The 19,951-nt window shown below is 49.1% G+C and overlaps 1 protein-coding gene across 1 annotated transcript in view; it reads left to right on the top strand.

Annotated features, from left to right (window-relative positions):
• Cemip (cell migration inducing hyaluronidase 1) overlaps nucleotides 1-19,109 on the top strand; it is a 159,931-nt gene extending 140,822 nt beyond the window's left edge. The window contains exons 23-29 of the mRNA XM_042278866.2: nucleotides 2,658-2,869; nucleotides 4,394-4,579; nucleotides 7,800-8,004; nucleotides 8,182-8,268; nucleotides 9,772-9,929; nucleotides 14,518-14,618; nucleotides 16,252-19,109. Coding sequence (XP_042134800.2) covers nucleotides 2,658-2,869; nucleotides 4,394-4,579; nucleotides 7,800-8,004; nucleotides 8,182-8,268; nucleotides 9,772-9,929; nucleotides 14,518-14,618; nucleotides 16,252-16,379 — 1,077 coding nt within the window. The 3' untranslated portion in view covers nucleotides 16,380-19,109. The remainder of the gene's footprint in view (nucleotides 1-2,657; nucleotides 2,870-4,393; nucleotides 4,580-7,799; nucleotides 8,005-8,181; nucleotides 8,269-9,771; nucleotides 9,930-14,517; nucleotides 14,619-16,251) is intronic.
• Nucleotides 19,110-19,951: the final 842 nt, after the last annotated feature.

The following is a 19,951-nucleotide window of genomic DNA, read 5'->3' as shown; positions in this document are numbered from 1 at the left end:
TTGGGCCAAGAACGATGAAGGATTTCCCTTCCTTACCTTTTCTGACCCTCACTCCTGTTCCACAGGATTTTCATAGTCCAAACACTGCACTGGGATGCTTTACATCAGGTTGCACTACTCACATCCTGGGAGCCTCAGGGTCCTCATGTGAGAACTTGAGCTAAAAGCTGAACTTCTTTAATGATGTTTTAGGAATGATTTCAGATGATACAAATAAAATCCCTCCTCCTGTCCTTTTTTAGGAATAGAAATATAATGCAAGACATAATTTTCCTGGTAGTCATGTTAAAAGGAAAAAAGAAATGAGAAATTAATTCAATAATATTTTACACATACTCAAAATACTATCCTTTCAATGTGTAGTTGAAAAAATATTGAACAATATATTAAAAATATTGAACAATTTTTTCTGTTCATAGACTTCAAGCTTCCGCATATATTGTATATTTCTAGTCCACTTTTTTCTTATTTATTTTATTGATGTGTATGAGTACTTTGCCTACATGTATGTCTGTGTACCATGTGCATGCCAACAGAGGTCAGAAGAGAGTGCCAGATACCTGGAATTGGAGTTATAGCTGATTGTGAACCACTAAGTAGGTGCTGGGAACTGAACCCAGGTCCTCTGGAAGAGCAACAAGTGCTCTTAACTGCTGAGCCATTGTTCTAGCCTACTGGCCCATTTCTTTTGAAATGTCAGTTCTCAGCAAAGGAACACAGAGACCTACCAGAACAATCAAGTTGTGTTTAACAAGAAGAAAACTTTTTCTCACTGCTCTTGTTTTGAGATTTATTGATTGATTGATGTCGTGATCAGGTCTGCATTTTGAGATTTAAATGAATTAAAATCACATTTTAAAACTGGTTCCTGGACCACAATGTCCTCATGCGCAGGACTCAGTGGGCACACACGACCCACAGCTAACACATCAAACAGTGCTGTACACTGTCTGGAGCATAACAACCTGAAATAATTGTCATGACCCTGTGACCATTACTGCCATTACTTGGATGAATGACTGATGAATTAGTTAATTAATGAGGGGAAAGAGGGCAGAGAAAACTGTCAGATTAGGAAGAAGTCACCTGGGCCAGGTGGGCCTGACAGGAAGGAAGTATGTGATGGTCTTGTCCTCCTGGCTGTCCTACAAGGCAGACATTCTTATTACCACAGTGGACTTCAGAAAGCTTACAAGATACTTGAATGTGTCTTTCAACGCATTGGACAGCCCTGTAAGATGGACAGTGTTGGAATTTCTCTTTTCATCTGACATAACATACATCCGATATATATATGTGTGTGTTATGTAATAAAACTGGAGGAGAAGAGAGCTTGTTCCTTCCATAGGCACATCATTGCACTTTGGTGTAAAGGTCTCTCTTGACCTTAGCTGCAGAGATGTCACTTTATGAATATGGGATGAGCCAGAGAACCGAAGAGGGTGTGTGTGTGTGTGTGTGTGTGTGTGTGTGTGTGTGTGTGTGTGTGTTTCACACATATATGTATATATTATGTCTGTGTGCTTTGCTTGAGTATACACATGTAGAGGTTAGAAGTTAGTAACAGATGCCTTTCTCCACCACTGTCCACCTTATTTTTTAAGATAAGCTCCCTCACTGAAACTGAAGTCATTGTTTTGACTAGGCTAGATGTCCAGCAAGTTCCCGGAACTTGTTTACCTGTTTCTGACTACCCGCAGATGCATGCAGCCATGCCAGCCTTTACATAGGTCCTGGGGATCCATACAAAGGTCCTCATGCCTTTAGAACAGACATCTTATCCATTGAGCCATCTCCCTAGTCCCCAGAAGAGACTCTCAAATAGACGTCAGCTCTTTGCTCCTTAGAGACTTAATGGCTGGTGGTCTTATTTCCCATTTTTTCCCTTTGAATGAGACAACATACTCTCATCTGGTAGGTACTGACACATACTCTACCTGGCCCCCGGGCAGAGGGCCAGAGAGCGAAGTAAGACAACACACCCAGACAACCTCCCATAGGCAGTGAAGGGCCAGTTGTATCTGCGGTAGTGTTTGAGTACACCCCTACAAGCCGGGCCCGGAGCTACAGGTCCTGACACCTCAGCTGCTAAGGAGGTGGAGGCAGTTCATTAGTTTTAAGACCAGCTTGGGCAGGCAACTTAGTGAGACCTTCCTTGACTCAACGAGTAAAAAGAGGCCTAGGGATATGGCCAGTGGTGGAGTGCTTCCTAATACCTGTGGTGTTTAATGCCCAGTGCAGACAGAAGAAAGAAAAAGGGAGAAGGAAGAGGGGGGGTTAATGAAGAAGGAAGGAATTAGGGAAGGAGGAAGGAAGGAGAGAAGGAAGGAAGGAAGGAAGGAAAGAAGGAAAGAAGGAAGGGCCCCCCTTTCCCCTTTCTTGTCTTTCCACATGTGCCTCCTGGCAGCTCCACTGGTCACTCCTCAGCAGAGGTCAGTTTTTTGGAAATCACAGAGAGTGACTGATGAGCACAGTGCAGCTTAGGCTGTGTCCCCAGCAGAGAGAGAGAGGTGTCCTCTTACTTGGTCTTCCTTTTCTTCAGGCTCTGGAAAAAGACAGTAGCTCTAGAAGTGCCCTCTGCGATCCAACGATAACCAGACACAGAAACAATCCCTCCTAACGGCCTCTTTGTACGTTTCCTTTTTGGGTTTTCAAAGATGTACATCCAGGCCTACAAGAGCAGCAACCTGCGCATGAAGATCATCAAGAATGACTTCCCTAGCCACCCCCTCTACCTGGAGGGGGCCCTCACCAGGAGCACCCACTACCAGCAGTACCAGCCCGTCATCACCCTGCAGAAGGGCTATACCATCCACTGGGACCAGACAGCCCCAGCTGAGCTTGCCATCTGGCTCATCAACTTCAACAAGTGAGTCAGAGCAGCTCAGGGTAACATGACCCAGGACAGTGAGTGGCACCTGCTGAACACAGGCCGGGAGAGTGAGAACTCCTCATGGCTAGTGAGGACCTCAGGCTGGTCCCTGTCACCCCTGCAGGATGTACCCAGAGAGGTTCTCATCACCCAGAGTTGAGAATCCAAGAACACCTATTGGTGAGATTATTATGGCCACTCCACATAGTTAAAAGGAAGATTTATTTAGTGGGTAACTTACAAAAAAGGGAAAGGTAGGTTTTGTGGTCTGGGAAAGGTGTATCGAAGTCCAGCGGTATTCTCTGGAGCTCTGCTCAGTCAACCTCCACCGTCTAGGGTCCTGGAACAGAGAGAGTGCTTGCCCATCCAGGTCTCAGGTCTCCAGGCACCTCCCCTGGCCCCACCTTGTAGGTGTGACAGTTGCCAGAGTCTCAATGGGGGTTGGAACTTCCAGATCCAAGCTGGAATGGCTACCCACTACAGACACCAGCTCAGGATGCATACTGGGCCCACCTTGGGCAGAACAGCTAACCCCTTGGAGGCTCGGGGTGATGATTGCCTCCCAAGTGAACAAAGAATGTGGAGCGAGCTAATGAGTATATGATAACTACCACCCAGCTCCTGGCATTACCAAGTGCTCAGTAAATGGAAAAAAAGCCATGGGGCATTGCTCCTGTTGTTTATGGAGAAGGGAACAAAGCTCTCTGTGAGGGCATCTTAGTTACTTTTTTGTCATGGTGGTAAGATATCCTAATAGAAGTCACTTAAGGAAGGAAGGACTTATTTTGGCTCAGGGTTTGAGGTTAAAGTCTGTGGTGAGGGTGTCATGTCAGCAGGAGCTTGAGGCAGCTGGTCACATCATAGTCATGAAGCAGACAGAGATGTACGCTTCTTTTTATTCAGTCCAAGACCTCAGCCAATGGAATGGTGTTACCCACATTTAGGCGGGTGTCCCTACCTCAATTAACCTAATCAGGAAAATCCCTCACTGGCATGGTGAGAGGCTAGCCTAATCTAGATAATCCCTTCCAGCATGCCCTTTACAGCCTTTCCTGGGTGGTTCAAGGACCTACCAAGTCCATCAGTATAGATCATGGCAGAGAGGAAGCTGTCAGGTTGAGAGCATCAGGTCAGCTGCATACATTCCCATTCATGCGTTTCCTACATGCATCATGAAGCCGGCCCTTTGATCATGCTCTATCAGGAAGGGGCTGAACCCAGCCCTCACTTGCTTGTGCTCTTTAATCATAGCCTAGTTGAAAGAATACCATTTTCCAAGCCAAAATCCATGCACAGCAACCCTAGATCAGCCCTTGAATGCTCATAGGTGACCATCCCGATGGCCCTCTGCAGCCACCGCTGGTCGCCATCCATCCTTTTCTATTTGAACACTTTGCGACTTAGTACTTATTCTTCCAAAGTTTCCCACGTAGAATTCTTTAGCCACTCTTCCCGTGGTGTGTTCAAGGGCCCTGAGGCCTGGACACCCTTGCCCAGAACTAACTCCACCTTCCTTCCTAGGGGCGACTGGATCCGAGTGGGGCTCTGCTACCCAAGAGGCACCACCTTTTCCATCCTTTCGGATGTTCACAATCGCCTGCTGAAGCAAACATCCAAGACCGGGACCTTTGTGAGGACCCTGCAGATGGACAAGGTGGAGCAGAGCTATCCAGGCCGGAGCCACTACTACTGGGATGAGGATTCTGGGTAAGGAGGCTCCTATGGTCTGCAGAAATGGGGCTCAGGTGACCGTGTATCGTGGGTCTTCCCATAACTCTAGGAAGTACAGTGTAGCTGTACTAATGAGTACAGGATGCTTTCCTCGGCACTGTGGCCCTAACACTAACCATGTTCTTGAATGACTTAAAGCAGTCAAACATTGGGAGAGACCTAAACTCTCTATTAAATCTGCAAGTGGATTGTAGGGAAATTTTTAGAAAAAAAAAAAAAAAAGTAAAAGGAGCAGGGCGGTGGTGGTGCACGCCTTTAATCCCAGCACTCGGGAGGCAGAGTCAGGCGGATCTCTGTGAGTTCCAGGCCAGCCTGGGCTACAGAGTGAGTTCCAGGAAAGGCGCAAAGCTACACAGAGCAACCTTGTCTCGAGGGAAAAAAAAAAAAAAAAAAAAAGGTAAAAGGAGTAAGGAAAAACAAATAAACAAACATGGTATGTTATCCCTGAAACCCAAAGGGAACAAATAATCTGCTAATTTGAAGGTGGGAAAAGAAGACCCTGGAAAAGTCAGAGTGACTTGGTCAGGGGCCCCAGCACAAACCGACCCCAGCTGGATCCAAGGCCCCCAAATTACGCTGACTTTCACTGGGTCCTGGTCAACAGAGACACAATGGAAGCACAGTATCTGCACAAAGACGCTAGGGAGCTCTTTAGCCCCTTCCCCTAACAATAAATCCAGGGCTGGGGAGCTAGTTCAGTCAGCCAAGTCCTTCTGTGCAAACACGAGGACCTGGGTTCAGCCCACTAGCACCTACATAATAAAGATAGGCACAGGGGGGCATGCATTTAAAACCCCAGAACTAGGGAGGTGGAAACAGGCAGGTTCCTTGGGCTCACCAGCCAGCCTAGTTCAGTCTGCAAAATCCAGGGAAAAATGCAAGTCCCTTTCTCAAAATTTAATATGGACAGCTCCTGAGGATGACACCAAGAGCTGACCTCTGGTCTCCACTTTCATATATAAACACATGTGCTTGTGTACACACACACACACACACACACACACACACACACACACACACACTCCAGACTAATAACTGGGGAAGTCCTGTATGACCTAGAGTGATGAAGCTGGCCACAGAAGCCTTCTAGAGAGAAAGGTGGAAGGTCATTTAATGGGCATTTTGCTTTTCTTATGAGGAGAAAACAAAGTAGCTTCTCTCTCTCTCTCTCTCTCTCTCTCTCTCTCTCTCTCTCTCTCTCTCTCTCTCTCTCTCTCTCTCTTAAGGAATATCAATTTGCCATAATTAGGGATAAAATGAAAACAGGCTGGCTAAGAGGAGGAGTTCCAAGGTGGGAAGTGGGCCCTGGCTTGGTTTCAGCTGTGCTCTGCATGTACTCCTGCGTTCATCAGTTCCCCCCAAGGGAGGTGTCAGCAAACGGGGGAGTATGGGGTAGGGAAGTATGGCCCTTGGCAGCCCTGCTCCAGAAGCATGGGGCCCACGGAGGCGAGACCCTCATTTCTTCACCATCCCAGGGCCCTGACATTCAATTCAGATCACGGGGACACCCACAAATCAAGGCCAGAGCTGTGATCTGTACTGGAGTGTGGGACGGATGGCCTCCCAGATTCCCTTGCTCTCATCTGGCAACAAGGAAATCTTAACACTGTTAAGTCCAGTACGGGAGCGAAGGGGTCATGCCAACTTCTGCTCCTCGGTCCTTGGCATGGATCCTGATGGGGAAGGGAGCCCCTGTATGATGTGGCCATGGGCAGCACTCAGAGGAGGTCATCCTGCAGCCTCCCCACCACACAGAACATACAGATGGACTGACTCTGTGCTTGGCCTTGAGCTGGAGGCTCCTGTGTCCTGACACTTTCCATTTTAGTCAGGGATCACTTGATGCCAGGAGCAAAGGTATTTTTTTGTTTGTATGTGTGTTGGGCTTTTGTGTTTTTGAGACGGGGGTCTCACTAGATAGCCCTAGCCAAGAACTTACTATATAGGCCAGGCTGGCCTCAAACTCAAAGAGATCCACCAGCTTTTTCCTTCCAAGTGCTGGGATTAAAGATGTCTACGACCACACCCAGTAGAACCAAGGTTCTTGACTTGTAGTAGCGTGAAACAACTCAACTCCAAGACAAGGCTCCTTCCCTCACGCTCTCACACACAGGAATGGGCACGTGTATGCCAAGCCTCTGGTTATTGGGGTCTTCTCTCAAGCTGCCTTATTTTCTCGATTTCCTGGGAGGTCCATGGCACAACATCGTCGCAGCAGCCACCACTCACACGCCCTGACAACTCAGTTACCAACCGGTAAACAGCAAGACCAACCACTTCATTCTAGCCCATGAGAGAGTGCATCCTCTTGCCTCCTTGGAGCCAATAAACAGCCTGTTGAGAATCCAGCACGAGCCCCTGCTCTGGTCAGAAGTGGGGTGGAGCAGATTGTGGCGCGCAGGCGCAAAGCCAAGTGGGCTCATTGAAAGATGACTCCGCAAAAGAGAAGCGTGGACCGTCAGACCTTCTCATTAGATATTTCAGACAGACTTGAGAGCATTTTTCTGAGATGAAGGAACAACAATAACAAATGCCAAGTTAGTTCTGCGGCGGCCTCACGACCGGCCTCCCAGGAACGTGGGTCAGCTTCCTTCCCCATAGTTATTATCAGAGGAGTTATGACTTGAAGACAAGCCGAGTTAGGACCCACGATGGAATGGGAAAACTCCCAGCTCTGCTACTCCCCAGCAGTGCGGTCACGTCTCTGAGACAATTTCCTCATCTGGCAAGTCAGTGTGATAATGGTACCCAGTGGGCAAAGTTGATGATTTAAATGAGAGGATATGTCAATTTACAGTTGTACGACATAGTTATTCCTCAGGAAATACTTGCCAGCATTCTTAGCTCCTTCTTGAATGTATCCATAAATATATTTACTTTATTCCTCCAGCTGCATATGACTCTCTGAAAGGCACAGTTCCATGATTTGAGGCCCTCGGGAAGTAACCTCGGTGACCAGGAGATTTTTTTGATTTGTTTGTTCATTTGTTTGCTTGAGACAAGGTCTTGCTAGGTAGTCCTGCCTGGTCTTCAACTCAATATATAGACCAGTCTGGCCTTAAACTTGAGGTGACCTGACCCTCCCACCTCTGCTTCCCAAGTGTTGGGATGATGAGTGGGTGCCACCATGTTTGATTTGGGTGAAAAGGGGGTTCTAAGTGTCCCACAGCAACAGCCAGGTTCTTTCTGTGTGTAGGTTGCTCTTCCTGAAGCTAAAAGCCCAGAACGAAAGGGAGAAATTTGCCTTCTGCTCCATGAAGGGCTGTGAGAGGATCAAGATCAAAGCTCTGATCCCAAGGAATGCGGGCATCAGTGATTGCACAGCCACTGCTTACCCCAGGTTCACCGAGAGGGCCACAGTGGATGTACCAATGCCCAGGAAGCTCTTTGGAGCTCAGCTGGTAAGTGGCCATGGCAGGCAGGGCCTTTTGCCTCCAGTAGGCTCAGACCCAGCTGAACTCCTCTCTGGATACCTCCTCAGCTCCTTGACTCAGTTCTGGGTCAAGGCACAGGGCACGTGAGGAAAAACGACTTCCCGGACTTCACAGCCTCACCACTGTTCCGGGTTTGTTTTTCAGAAGACAAAAGACCACTTCCTGGAAGTGAAGATGGAAAGTTCCAGGCAGCACTATTTCCACCTGCGGAATGACCTCGCTTATATTGAAGTAAGCAAAGGCTCTGTAGACCCAAGGCTGCTCGCTGAGGTGGAGTGGGTGCATTATCTACTTTTATCTCACTGTGCACACAGTACCCGATAACTTACGGGAGGGAAGATTTATTTTGGCTCGTGAGTCAGAGAGTTTTGGTCCACTGTAGTGAGGAAGGTATGACAGGCCAGCACAGTTCAGAGAGGCCCACTGTCATGGTTACTTTTCAGTTGCTGTGACAAAACACCGTGACCTAGGTAACTTATAAATGAAAAGTGTTTAATTTGGGGCTTTACAGGTTCAGAGGGCTAGAGACCATGATAATGGAGAAAAGGTATGGTGGTAGGAACATCTGAGAGCTTCCATGTTGATCCACAAGTAGGAGGCAGAGAGAGGCACTGGGAATGGTAGGAGTCTTTGGAAACCTCAAAGCCCATCCCTAGTGACACACCTCCTCTAACAAGGTCACACCTCCTAATCCTTCTCAATCAGTCCCACCCAATGGGGACCAAGCATTCACATATATGGACTCATGGGGGCCATTCTCATTTACACCACCATACCTGCACATGTAGCAGAGGCTGTTGACCTCATGGAGGACCAGGAAACCAAGAGAGAGGCGGAAACTAGGGGTCAGGAATAACCTTGAAAGACCAACTCATAGTAGCCTACTTCCTTCAGTTAGATTCTGCCTCCTAAAGGGTCCACATACTCCTGAAACATCCTCACCAGGTGGGGAGCCATCATTAAGAACATGAGCCTGTAGGGACATGTCAGGTTCAACTATTACAGGTGGTGTTGTGATAAGTCACCACAAGCTGTGTGGGTTAAAACAAAAAAGTTATTCTTTTTCCTTTTGGGAAGCCAGCAAGCTTCCTCTGACTTCCAGTGGCTCTAAGGACCTTTGGATTAGAGTCACTTCACTGACATCTTTGTCCCATCTTCATGAGGCCCTCCTCTGTTCTGATCTCACATCTCTCATCTTTCTCCCCAAGGGACCCCCATCATTGGATTTAGTGCCTGCCCAAAACTTTCTGGATGTTCCTCCCATGGGATCTTTAATAATGTCACTAAGACATCTTCAAAACTACTATTTCTTTCTTTCTTTCTTTCTTTATTTTTTTTTTTGGTTGTTTTTCAAGACAGGGTTTCTCTGTGTATCTTTGCACCTTTCCTGGAACTCGCTCTGTAGACCAGGCTGGTCTCAAACTCACAAAGATCCGCCTGCCTCTGCCTCCCGAGTGCTGGGATTAAAGGCATGCGCCACCACCACCCAGCAGAAATACTATTTCTTGATAAAGCCAAATTCACAGGTTCCTAGTGGGCATATCTTTTGGGGGGTCACTATTCAAACCTATGTATAGCACAGGGAAATGATGTAATGGGGTCTTATAAACTGAGTCGCTGTGTAACTGTGTAACTCTGTCTTTAGTGTCTACATAGGAACCATACAGGAAGGAGAACCTTGGGGCTTCAGCTGCTCCCAGGATCCCTCATGCCTGTGTTGCTTTGGCCTTGCAGGTGGATGGGAGGAAGTACCCTTGTTCAGAAGATGGCATCCAGGTAGTGGTGATTGATGGCAACAGAGGTCATGTGGTGAGCCACGGGAGCTTCAGAAATGCCATTCTGCAGGGGATTCCCTGGCAGCTCTTCAACTACGTGGCAGCTGTCCCTGACAAGTGAGTCTATGTCTCAGCTTCTGAACTGTCCCATGACACAACAGATTCCTGGCTAGGGCCCTGTCCCTCATGCCCAGCCCCGCATGATACTTGCCAGTTGGGATGATCTGCGCCTACGGATTGTGCCTGCTGGATGGGAAGACCTCCATGCCTGTTGCTGTTCATGCTGGAGGCAGGACTGCTGTGGATGTGGGTCACACTGGGGCGGAGAGGCCTGCTGGCTCACACCTTGGAAGGCTGCCTGACCCTCTGCCCCCGTCACAATACTCTCTCCCAATGATCTCATCCCCACCCACACCTCCAATAGGATCCAAATGCTGGTGGCTTCTGAAGTGCTCCAGCCTGGATCTCTTTCCTAAACCCCAAACGGTCCTGTCCAATGGCTGCTTAGAGGATGCCATCTAGATGTCTGTCATGGAACTAAATTCTCATCCCCTTGTCTCTTCTTTTTATCTTTTAATCCTCCGGATCAACCATCCCTTTTGTATTTTTCTAAATCATCCTCCTCCAGACGTTTAGACCAGATTCTGAGCTTAATGCTGAGTATCTTTCTTTCACTCCATAATTATAACACAGTCTAACACAGTCCTTTGCCCTCCCACCTGGTCCCTTCTTGGTGTCCTCTCTGTCTCTGTTGGTCACCAACACCATGACCTAGTTTCCTGACCAGCTCTTTTCTTCCCATCTCCCATGTTGGAAGTTAGTTTGAGCTTCTTAAATGTTAGAATCCTCGGTAGCCTCTCCTCACCTCTTTCCAAGTCTAGCACATCTGTGTCCTCCTCCCCAATGTCTTTTCCCATCCATCCACTGCTCTCCACTGGAGCACTGCTTGAACCAGAATTGGGAGCCTTGATGGATGCCCCATCAAGGAATCAGCCTTCTTGACGTTGGCTCCGCAATGGACTTAATCTCTGCTTGTTGAGTCCCCCAAACTGTACTATGGGTATAGAAAACTCTCTGTAGCCACAAGTTGGTGGGAAACAGCCTGTGCAATCCATGTGGCACCTGTAACATCTGGGGGTTCGTAAATAGTTAAGGAGTGGAGAGAAGTGCCCTTCTGGATGTCCTCTCATGGTCCTGGGAGAAATGGACTCCATGTGCGATTCTGGAGAACAGGTTTTGCTTGGTCACATTTTGTATCTGTTCTTCCCACATTTACTCAGTGTTCCTTTCACATGATATTTGCATGTATGTATGTATGTATGTGAAAGCAAATGGATGCAGGTGTATATGGGTGTGCTCACATGTGTGTAGAAGTCAGAAGATAACCTTGGGTGGCATTCTTTAGGCACTTTTTTTTTTTTTTGAGAAAAGGTTTTCTCATTGGCCTGGAACTCTCTAAGTAGGTGAGGCTGGCTGACCAGCAAGCTTAGGAATCTTGTGCTTGTCTCCATTTCCCTAGCACAGAGATTACAAACACAGGTGCCACCACCTGGCTTTATTTCACATGGGTTCTGGGGGTCAAACTCAGGTCCTTGTGTTTGCAAGACAAGCATGTTAACATTGCGCTAAGCCAGCTCCCCAGCCCCACACTTTAGTTTTCCTGTGCAGATTCATACAGAAGAATGCAACTTTCCAAGTTGGGAAAGTACATTTATCATCTAGAGATGAGTAGGTTTCAGGCCTTTTTTGGCCGTGGTACTTTTTCTTGAAATGAACCAGAGCACAGAAGCTGGGAGTGAGAAATAGCCCCCAGACTTCTGTTGAAGTGGGGTGTGGGGCTCCTTGCAGCCTTTGTACATCCCTTGGAGAAACATAGATGGTCTCAGTCAGTCTTTGGTTGGCAGTGGAGACACAGACAGGAATGAGATCCTCCAACGCCTCCCTGGCCTCCTGGGAAACAGCAATTGGGTGGGGAGTTGCTTCTGTTCTGTGGCTCAGACCTAGGCTAGGGCTATTCTTCCCTTCCCCACCCATTTCCAGGACCACCACTGACCCTAGGGTCCCAGCAGCTCACACCACAGACACTGAGAATAGCTTCTAGGAGCCTCTTCTGACTTTCCACCTGTATGAGACTATGTCAGCAGGCAAGTGGTCAAGGAAATAATGTACCAGGGAGAGAGACCTGCCAGTCATACCAGGAGACTGCATGATAAGCAAGCCTATCTCCCTGTCCACTTATGTCAGCTGACCCAAATGCCACCCTGAGCATATGACCTTCCTTTGGGCTCACTGCCACAGGCCTGCAGTGTTTATTCTGCATCTGAACAATGGGGAAATTTCCTCTTGGGAGCAGAGCCTGGATCCACCCTAAGGATGCGTTCGCAATGAAGCCTTTCTCATTAATGGGCCTCACCTTTCCAATCCCTTGGGCCTCTGCCTTTTAGCCTTCTCAAAGAGCCCAAGACAGCTCCTAGCTGCTTTCCCATTGGCCCTTACTGCACACAAGCCTCCCTTCTGCTCCCAGTGGAACAAAATTGGGGGTAATAGTGAGTTCCAGAATCCCATACAGTTTTTCCATGTCTGGACTGTGGTCTGTGGTTACAGAATTCCATTGAGTTGGGAGTCGGATGTCCCATGAAGTTTCTACCCTGTTTCTGTTCTGAGGCTGGTGCTCACTCCCCATGTCTGGCCCAGCATGAGTCTGCCACGATGGGGACTGTTTTCTTAGCACCAAGGACTAAATACAGCCCACAGCAGAAAGAACAGACTGTCCACTCCCCACCGAGATTTCTGCAAATTGGGTCCTTCTGGCTCCTGACCCCTGCCCTCCTGAGCAACCCCTCTGGGAAGCCTTTACAAATAATGTGTAACTGTTTGGTCAGTCTCCCATTGACAAATCAGGCTGATCTTGCCCGATGAGAGAGGGTGTTGACACACAACAGAGGCCATCCTGGAAATGCAATGACTACATAGTGTCCTTCCCAGAATGCTCTCAGACTGGGCCATACACATTTCCTGCAGCTGAGAGGAGACTAGGCTGTACAAAGCCCAGTGCCATCCACAGAAACCACTAACACACACCCCTGGCTCCACACTTGCCGCACAAACATTAGGACCTGCGCTCAGATCCCAGCACCAGTGTAAGAAGCTAGTCACGGCCACACCTGTGCCTGTAACCTGTGAGAGACAGAGACAGGAGGACTGCTCAGGTTTGCAGGCTGCCAGCCTAGCAGAAGCTTCAGTGAGGGACTCTGTCTCAAGGGGATAAGGTGGAGAGTGGTGGAACAGGCCGTCTGACATCCTCTCCTGCCCTCTACATGCACACAGCACACACACAGGTCCACAGAAAAAGAAAGAGAGAGAAATATGGGCTCCACTGGGAACCTAGCATGGGTCATGGTCACCGTTCTTACAAAATCAGCCTGCTGTGAGTTGGCAGCATGGTCCTTAGGAACCCCAAGTAGAGCCCCTGCAGCAGGGCTCCGAGACCCCATGCTGTCAGGAACTCACGGTGGCTTTGTAGTTTGGTAGCTGCTCCCTCCTCCTCCCTGGTGTCCCCATTCTCAGTCCCCCTTTGCTCCCTTCTAGCTGTCTCGGCTTCCTCCATCACTACATTTTTATTGGCTTCTATCTCAAACACAGTTGAGATTATTTGAATGAAGAAGCACATATTATCTGGGCATGATAATGTATGCCTCTAATCCCAGTACTGGAGAGACAGAGGCAGGTGGATCTCTAGCAGTTTCGAGGCCAGCCTGGTCTACCTAGTAAACTCCAGGCCAGCCAGGGCCACATAGTAATACCCCCTCTCAAAAAAATCATCAGAAAGAAGGAAAAGTGGGAGGGAAAGAGGGAAGGAGGGAGGGAGGGAAGGAAGGAAACAAATGCATAACTACATACAAAAAAACGAAATAGCATTGAACTTTATGAGCAATTGTCTAAGTTAGGGTTTTTATTATTATAAAGAGATACCATGACCACAGCAGCTCTTATAAACAAAACATTTAATTGGGGTGGCTTGCTTACAGTTTCAGGGGTTCAGTCCACTATTATGGCAGGGAACATGCAGGCAGATGTGGTGCTGGAGAAATAGAGCTGAGAGTCCTGCATCTTGCAGGCAACAGGAAATTGACTGAGACACTCGGCAGTATCCTGAGCATAGGAAACCTCAAAGCCCACCCCCATAGTGACACACTTCCTCCAACAAGGCTGTACCCACTCCAACAAAGCCACATCTCCTAAGAGTGCCACTTGCTATGAGATTATGGGGGCCAATTACATTCAAACTGCCACATTAACTATTTTATGTTAGAGAGAGAGAGAGAGAGAGAGAGAGAGAGAGAGAGAGAGAGAGAGAGAGAGAGAGTGAGAAGTCACACTATGAGTCCTCTGGTATCGCACCCTGAGATAACATGCTCCTCACACATACTCTGTCTTGCTCGTGGGCAAATGTGTAAAAGCAAAGGGCCCTGTCTAGGCTTGAGAAGACCAAGAAAACCAGATGTGGCCAGATGTTGGGGGATACTTGTCACTGAAGGGAAAGAGTATGTTGGCTAAGACAGAGGGAAGGATATCCTTTCTCAAACCCCTGGCCAGGCCTGGACACTGCCACCGCAGGTTCTACCCGAGGCCAGCATCCCTCCCGCATCCCCCTCACCTCAGTTTCCTCTCTTTCCTGTCATCTGACCAGTCTCTTCTTCCTCAGTTCCATAGTTCTTATGGCATCGAAGGGCAGATACATCACCAGAGGCCCATGGACCAGAGTGTTGGAAAAGCTTGGGGCAGACAAAGGTCTCAAGTTGAAAGGTAAGTCAGAGTGAGGTTAAAGCTGACCTCAGACCTGGGGCAGACAGTGTGGAGATGCCATTATCCTTGCTGCATCTGTGACACTCTTTCCCACTAGGCTTGGATACAGCCCTAGGATCCTCGGCAAAGCCGGTGGCCTTCTGGCCTGGTGTCGCTTACTTACCAACTACAGCCCATTCATTTTCCCTTGTGACCAGACACTGGAAGAACACTTCTAAAGCTCTTTGCCCTCTCCTCCACAAGTGGCCTTTTAGGCAGTACGAGCATCATCAGAAACTGCCTTTGTCTGACCATGCAGCCTGGCCAAGGGCCGGCATCCTCCTCATAAGTCCAGCTGATGTCTGCTTTTGTAGCATCAATTACAGTTTGAAAAATTCTTGTTTGTCTTCTAAGACAGGAAAAGAAGAGAGAATTAAACCCCAGAGATTTTCCATGCTTGTTTAAGGTCACACAGCTCTTCTGTGATGAAACCCCAGCCCAGACATCCTAGATATGCTGGGTAAAGCTAGCCAGATATAAATATCCATGGCCACGGGATGCTCCTTTGTCATAGATTGTTCAGAACAAGGCCCCAGAGAGGTTTAAGTGAGAGGGAGCAGATGTGTGAAGGAAGACTACCATGATAGCTACCAGCCTTGCACCTTGCTGAACTTTTAATAATTATCTCATGCATTCATAAATAACTTGAGTAGCAGGCATGGTTCCCTCCACAGACGAGGAAGAATTCAACAGTTCCGTAGTGAGGCGCTTGCTTGGATGTGGACCCTTGCCTTCCTGAGCCAGGTCCTGACTAACTGTGTCCTGATGATAATGAGCATCAAAACCAGCAGCCCATGATGCAGATATTTATTCCATGCTGCAGCTAGAGAAAAATCCGGAAAGATACAAGCCTGTCACAGCAGCCAGTAGAGAGAGGGAGTCAAGGTCATTTCCCTGAATCCCCAGGGCTATTTTTAGGCTTCTATCTGTTAAATTAAGATGCTATTGCCAAAAGGCTCAGATATACAATGACCAATGTCAAGTGGTACTTGTCCAGAGGTGATAGATGGGCATTGCCTTCCAGCCTGAGCCAGTCCTGCATGTAGACATGGGCCTCCAAGTCACTGAAGTACAGGGCAGAGACCATGAGGCATGGAAGCCTAAGATCTGGGGTTCTACTCAGGCCCACACTGTACGTCATTCATGTCCTGGGAAGATCCTTCCCTCCCAGAGCCACAAAGTGACAGATCTTGAAGAAAAATGCCACCGTTTCACAGGTGGGGTCAAAGGCTACAGAGACTTTCTGGTGGCCGTAGGTCAGCTGGAAGGCAGGCAGGCAGGAATCCTGCTGGCACTCTTCCCTCCCCACCCACCCTTTCTCATGCTGAGCATGGCTCGCCTGTACTTACAGAGCCTCTACCCTACTGAGGTGGCTGGGAGGCTCAAGTGATGCCTACAAGCCCCGTGCAAAAAAGGTGCCCAGTCCCAGCGCCAGCTGGGCTGAGAGCTTACCCGGGAGGGACAGAGCCCAGGGGAGCTGGGAAGGGGATGCCCCACTGGGGCAGAGGATGCTGGAGGGGTGTGCTAGGGCATGGCACACAGCACTTCTCTACTAGCTCCCTCACTGTCACCCCCTTGATCCCTCACTTTCCAGAAAAATTGGCCTTCGTCGGCTTCAAAGGCAGCTTTCGACCCACCTGGGTGACCCTGGAGACTGACGAACACAAGGCCAAAATCTTCCAAGTGGTGCCCATCCCCGTGGTGAGGAAAAAGAAGTTGTAAGGACAGCTGCCACTGTTACCATCCCGGGCTGGACTCCTACAGCGGCCGGGGACAGGATGGCCGGGTCCCCTGGTTTTCAGCCCCACTGGGCTAAGGGACTGATATCAAAGACCTTGGTGCTGCCACCTGCCCTTCTCCAATCTACCTGCAGCACCCGGGCAGCATTGGCTGATGCTACATCCTCCTTTCGGGTGCTTCTCTCCTGTCTGTGCCTCGTCAGTAGAGGCATGGAGACCATACAAAGAGACCTGGGTAGTGCTGGCAGCGAACGGCCACTCGGGCAGGAATCTGAACCCAGGTAGGCGGTGGCCCAGATGATGGGACCACTCACAGATTTCCACAGCCACTTGCAGACACATTAAGTGGCAGATGGCGGGGGAGGCCATCTTGACTCCTGTAATCGAGGATAGGGCTTCTTGGGATTAGGAGCTGGCTGCAGACAGAGCTGGCCAGGGTGGCAGACTGTGCTGGAGAGGAGATGGAACCCTCTTCTGGAGGGGCTCCCTTTTCGAGAGACTCCAGTTGGCACATTGGAGTGGGGACTAGGTGGCTCCTGGAGGACCTCCCTGGGATGGCAGAACTCCACAGTGTTTTACTCTGTGCCTGGAGTCCAGCAGTAGAGGTAATCTTTGTAGCTGATGTCTCCGCTGGGAGTGCCCTTGATAACAGGGGATGGAGAGGTGAGAGCTCGCACCTGGGGACCTGGGGTCAGCAGATGACAGGCAGCCAGGTCTCAGTACACTCTGATACCAGGCTGAGAGGCCAGAAGGAAATGACACAGTTGACCAGTGGTAGATGAAAGGAGGGGACATTCACACCATCCGGGAACGGTGGGAGGCTTCTTCTGGGATGCCTGGGTGCTGGCGGGAGTGAAGGACAGAGATGGTAGAGAGAGATGAGGTGGCCTCTGGCATGGCTCAGAGGGGGAAGGCTTTCCTGCCACCACCTGCAGCGTCTGCGTCACTGCAGGTCACCTTTTGCCCTCCACAGCTGACCCACGCATGGTAGGGTCAGCAGAGAGACAAGGGCGGAGCTCCGATGCACAGAACCTAGTTCGGGCTGGTTTCCAGCCGGCCCCCTCTGACCCTGAGAGAGGGAGGGTGGAGTGAAGTTCACAGATCTGAGGCTCTCCCACGGGTCTCGGTGCACTTCAGCCAAGAGCTGGGCCGAAGAAGACTCCAGGATATCTGAGCATGCTCACACCACGGTGAATCTGGGGTGTCAGAGATGGAGAGGAAGTCCAGAACTTTGCACCTATATCTGAGGAGAATGAGACCCGAGATGGGAAAGAGCCACACGGCGGAGTCTGTGAGTCCCAATCTCAGCACCCACTGCCACATCACACTGCCTCAACAGCTAGCCCGGAGTGTCCAGTGCTCCTGAGGTAGCTGCAGGAAGGGGGCATATCCCCGCGCAAGGGAGAGGTGGGCCAGATAGAATGATCTTCTGTAAAGGGCTTTTTCATTTTGCTCCCCAGTGCACACTCCACACTCCCCTCTAGGCAGCAGCCCGGCCACCTTCATCTTCTTCACACTGCCTGCCACACTTGGGCACGGGCTACTCATGACTGTGGAATCCTCTTGGTGCTACCTTATTCCACAGTGGTGCTGGAATGCCCAATGGATAGCATCAAGATATGCCAATGTGCTTCTGGTGGGCCAAATTGGCTTTTCATTGGTGGGGATCTGAGAGTGGTTGGCTCTGGCCCGGGGTCTCTCAGCTGCTGTGAACGCTGTCTGAGCAAATAACTCAGACACCCAGATGAGTGGAAACCATCCATGTTCAATAATCTTCTGAGGTATTGGGGGTTCCCTGGGGTTCATGAATGGCATGGGTCCCCTTTTCTTCCCAACCACAGACTCTTTCAAAGACTTTCTTGGTCCTCTCTGCCCAGTGGTGCCAAGGAGCCTTAGTCCCAGCGTCCACTCTCCAGGTTGAGCCAACTCTCAGGGGGTCTTGCTCACTGAATAGATCTTCTCTGCGAGGAGGTGTCTGTGGATCTCAGCCTCTTAAGACAGGGATGCTTCAGTGGCCAACATCACAGGAAAGACCTCTTCTGGGGAGATGAGTGGGAAGGAGATAAAAGTGACCTCACATTTTTCTTGTCTAAGTTTCATTGGGTTTTTAATGCAAGGGTCTCACACTGTGAACCACTGAAGATGCGATCACTTTCAGGTGGCCGTCAATGTTGAATGTCTTTGGCTCAGTTCGTTTCAGCAAATACCTATTGGAAAGTTCTCCAGGCTGTACATATGTGAGCAGTACAGGGTTCTGTAGAGAAAGCCTTCTCTCCTAAACCATTCACCAGGAGTCCATGTCCAGGCATTTTCTTGGTAGCACAAATGTCTTTCTTGCTTAGAAAGTCGCTCTTGTCCTTTCTGTTCGTCAGCACTGCCCTTGAGTCAGGCGCCTTTGATCCAAAGGCTCCTGAAAGGCTCATCTTCTTCCTGTTGGCTAAATAGCTGGCCCTTTCTCGGGAATTGTATGCACAGCATGTTTTGTATGTAAATGTCCCTTGTAGTTGTCACCATGAACAAAGGTATATTTTCTATTTATTTATTATATATGCACTTCAAGAAGTCGCTGTCAGAGAAGTGGAGAGTCATCTGAAGTATTCTGTTAGAAGGTGTCCTTTGGAGCACTGGGAAGGGGTGTGCCCAGAGCCAAGGACATCAGCTCTGGTTTGGAAAAAAATCCTGCTGTACCATATTAAACATACAAAGGATGTCATTGTCTTGTCTGCTTGGTTCATTTTCTGGGACAGTGAGTCTCATGTTAAAGCAGTTGTCTACAGAAAGTAAGACGGAATCACCCAAGTCTGCCCCACTTACTTCCTGGTCTTGTTCCCAAGAGCTACTTACATATCAGAACCCCACCTTGCTCCCATCCCACAGGAGTGCTGAGAAGAGCAGATGGAATGGTCCACTGGCAGAGAAGATGCCATGTCATGTGACCAAGCAAGGCAGTACTTGCCTCATCCTTAGGTCCCTTAGCCATCAGGAAGCTCTCAATCCTCCCCCTCCTATTAGGGAACCTGGGGAAGGCATCAGACTGGGGGGTTAGAAGACCACTGTCCTTCCTCTCAAGTTCTGACCGGAGGACAAACTCCCCATCTGAGAGGGGCATGGCCACAGAAGTAGACAAACAAGTCCAACCTGAACTCAAGACAAGGGGTAGGGCCAGGTGGAATGGGCTCTGGAGAGGGGTGAGGAGGCACACTGTCTGAGCAGAGTGAGCTGGTCCAGACCACTTGTGGATGACATTTAATTAATTAAGAACAATTTAAAATAAGTAAGTTCCTTAACTGGCCACACTGCAGATACTCCACAGTCATCAAAATCTAGTGACCACCATTGTAGACTGCATGGATATAAAACATGTTCACCGTCATGGAAAAGTCTTCTCTTGATTCTGTCCAGAAAGCTGCTGAGACTTACACATTGGCATTAAAAAAAAAAAAATCTATGCCCCTAGTGTGAGCAAGAGAGGGTGAATGTGGGTGGACACAACCCACCTAAAGGAGCTGGTACCAGGTTCGTGGTGCTAAAGCTGTCAGTAAATAGTTAATTAGA

This window comes from Peromyscus maniculatus, chromosome 1, assembly GCF_049852395.1.
Source record: "Peromyscus maniculatus bairdii isolate BWxNUB_F1_BW_parent chromosome 1, HU_Pman_BW_mat_3.1, whole genome shotgun sequence".
Taxonomy (NCBI): domain Eukaryota; kingdom Metazoa; phylum Chordata; class Mammalia; order Rodentia; family Cricetidae; genus Peromyscus; species Peromyscus maniculatus.
This window is presented reverse-complemented; position numbering and strand designations above follow the sequence as displayed.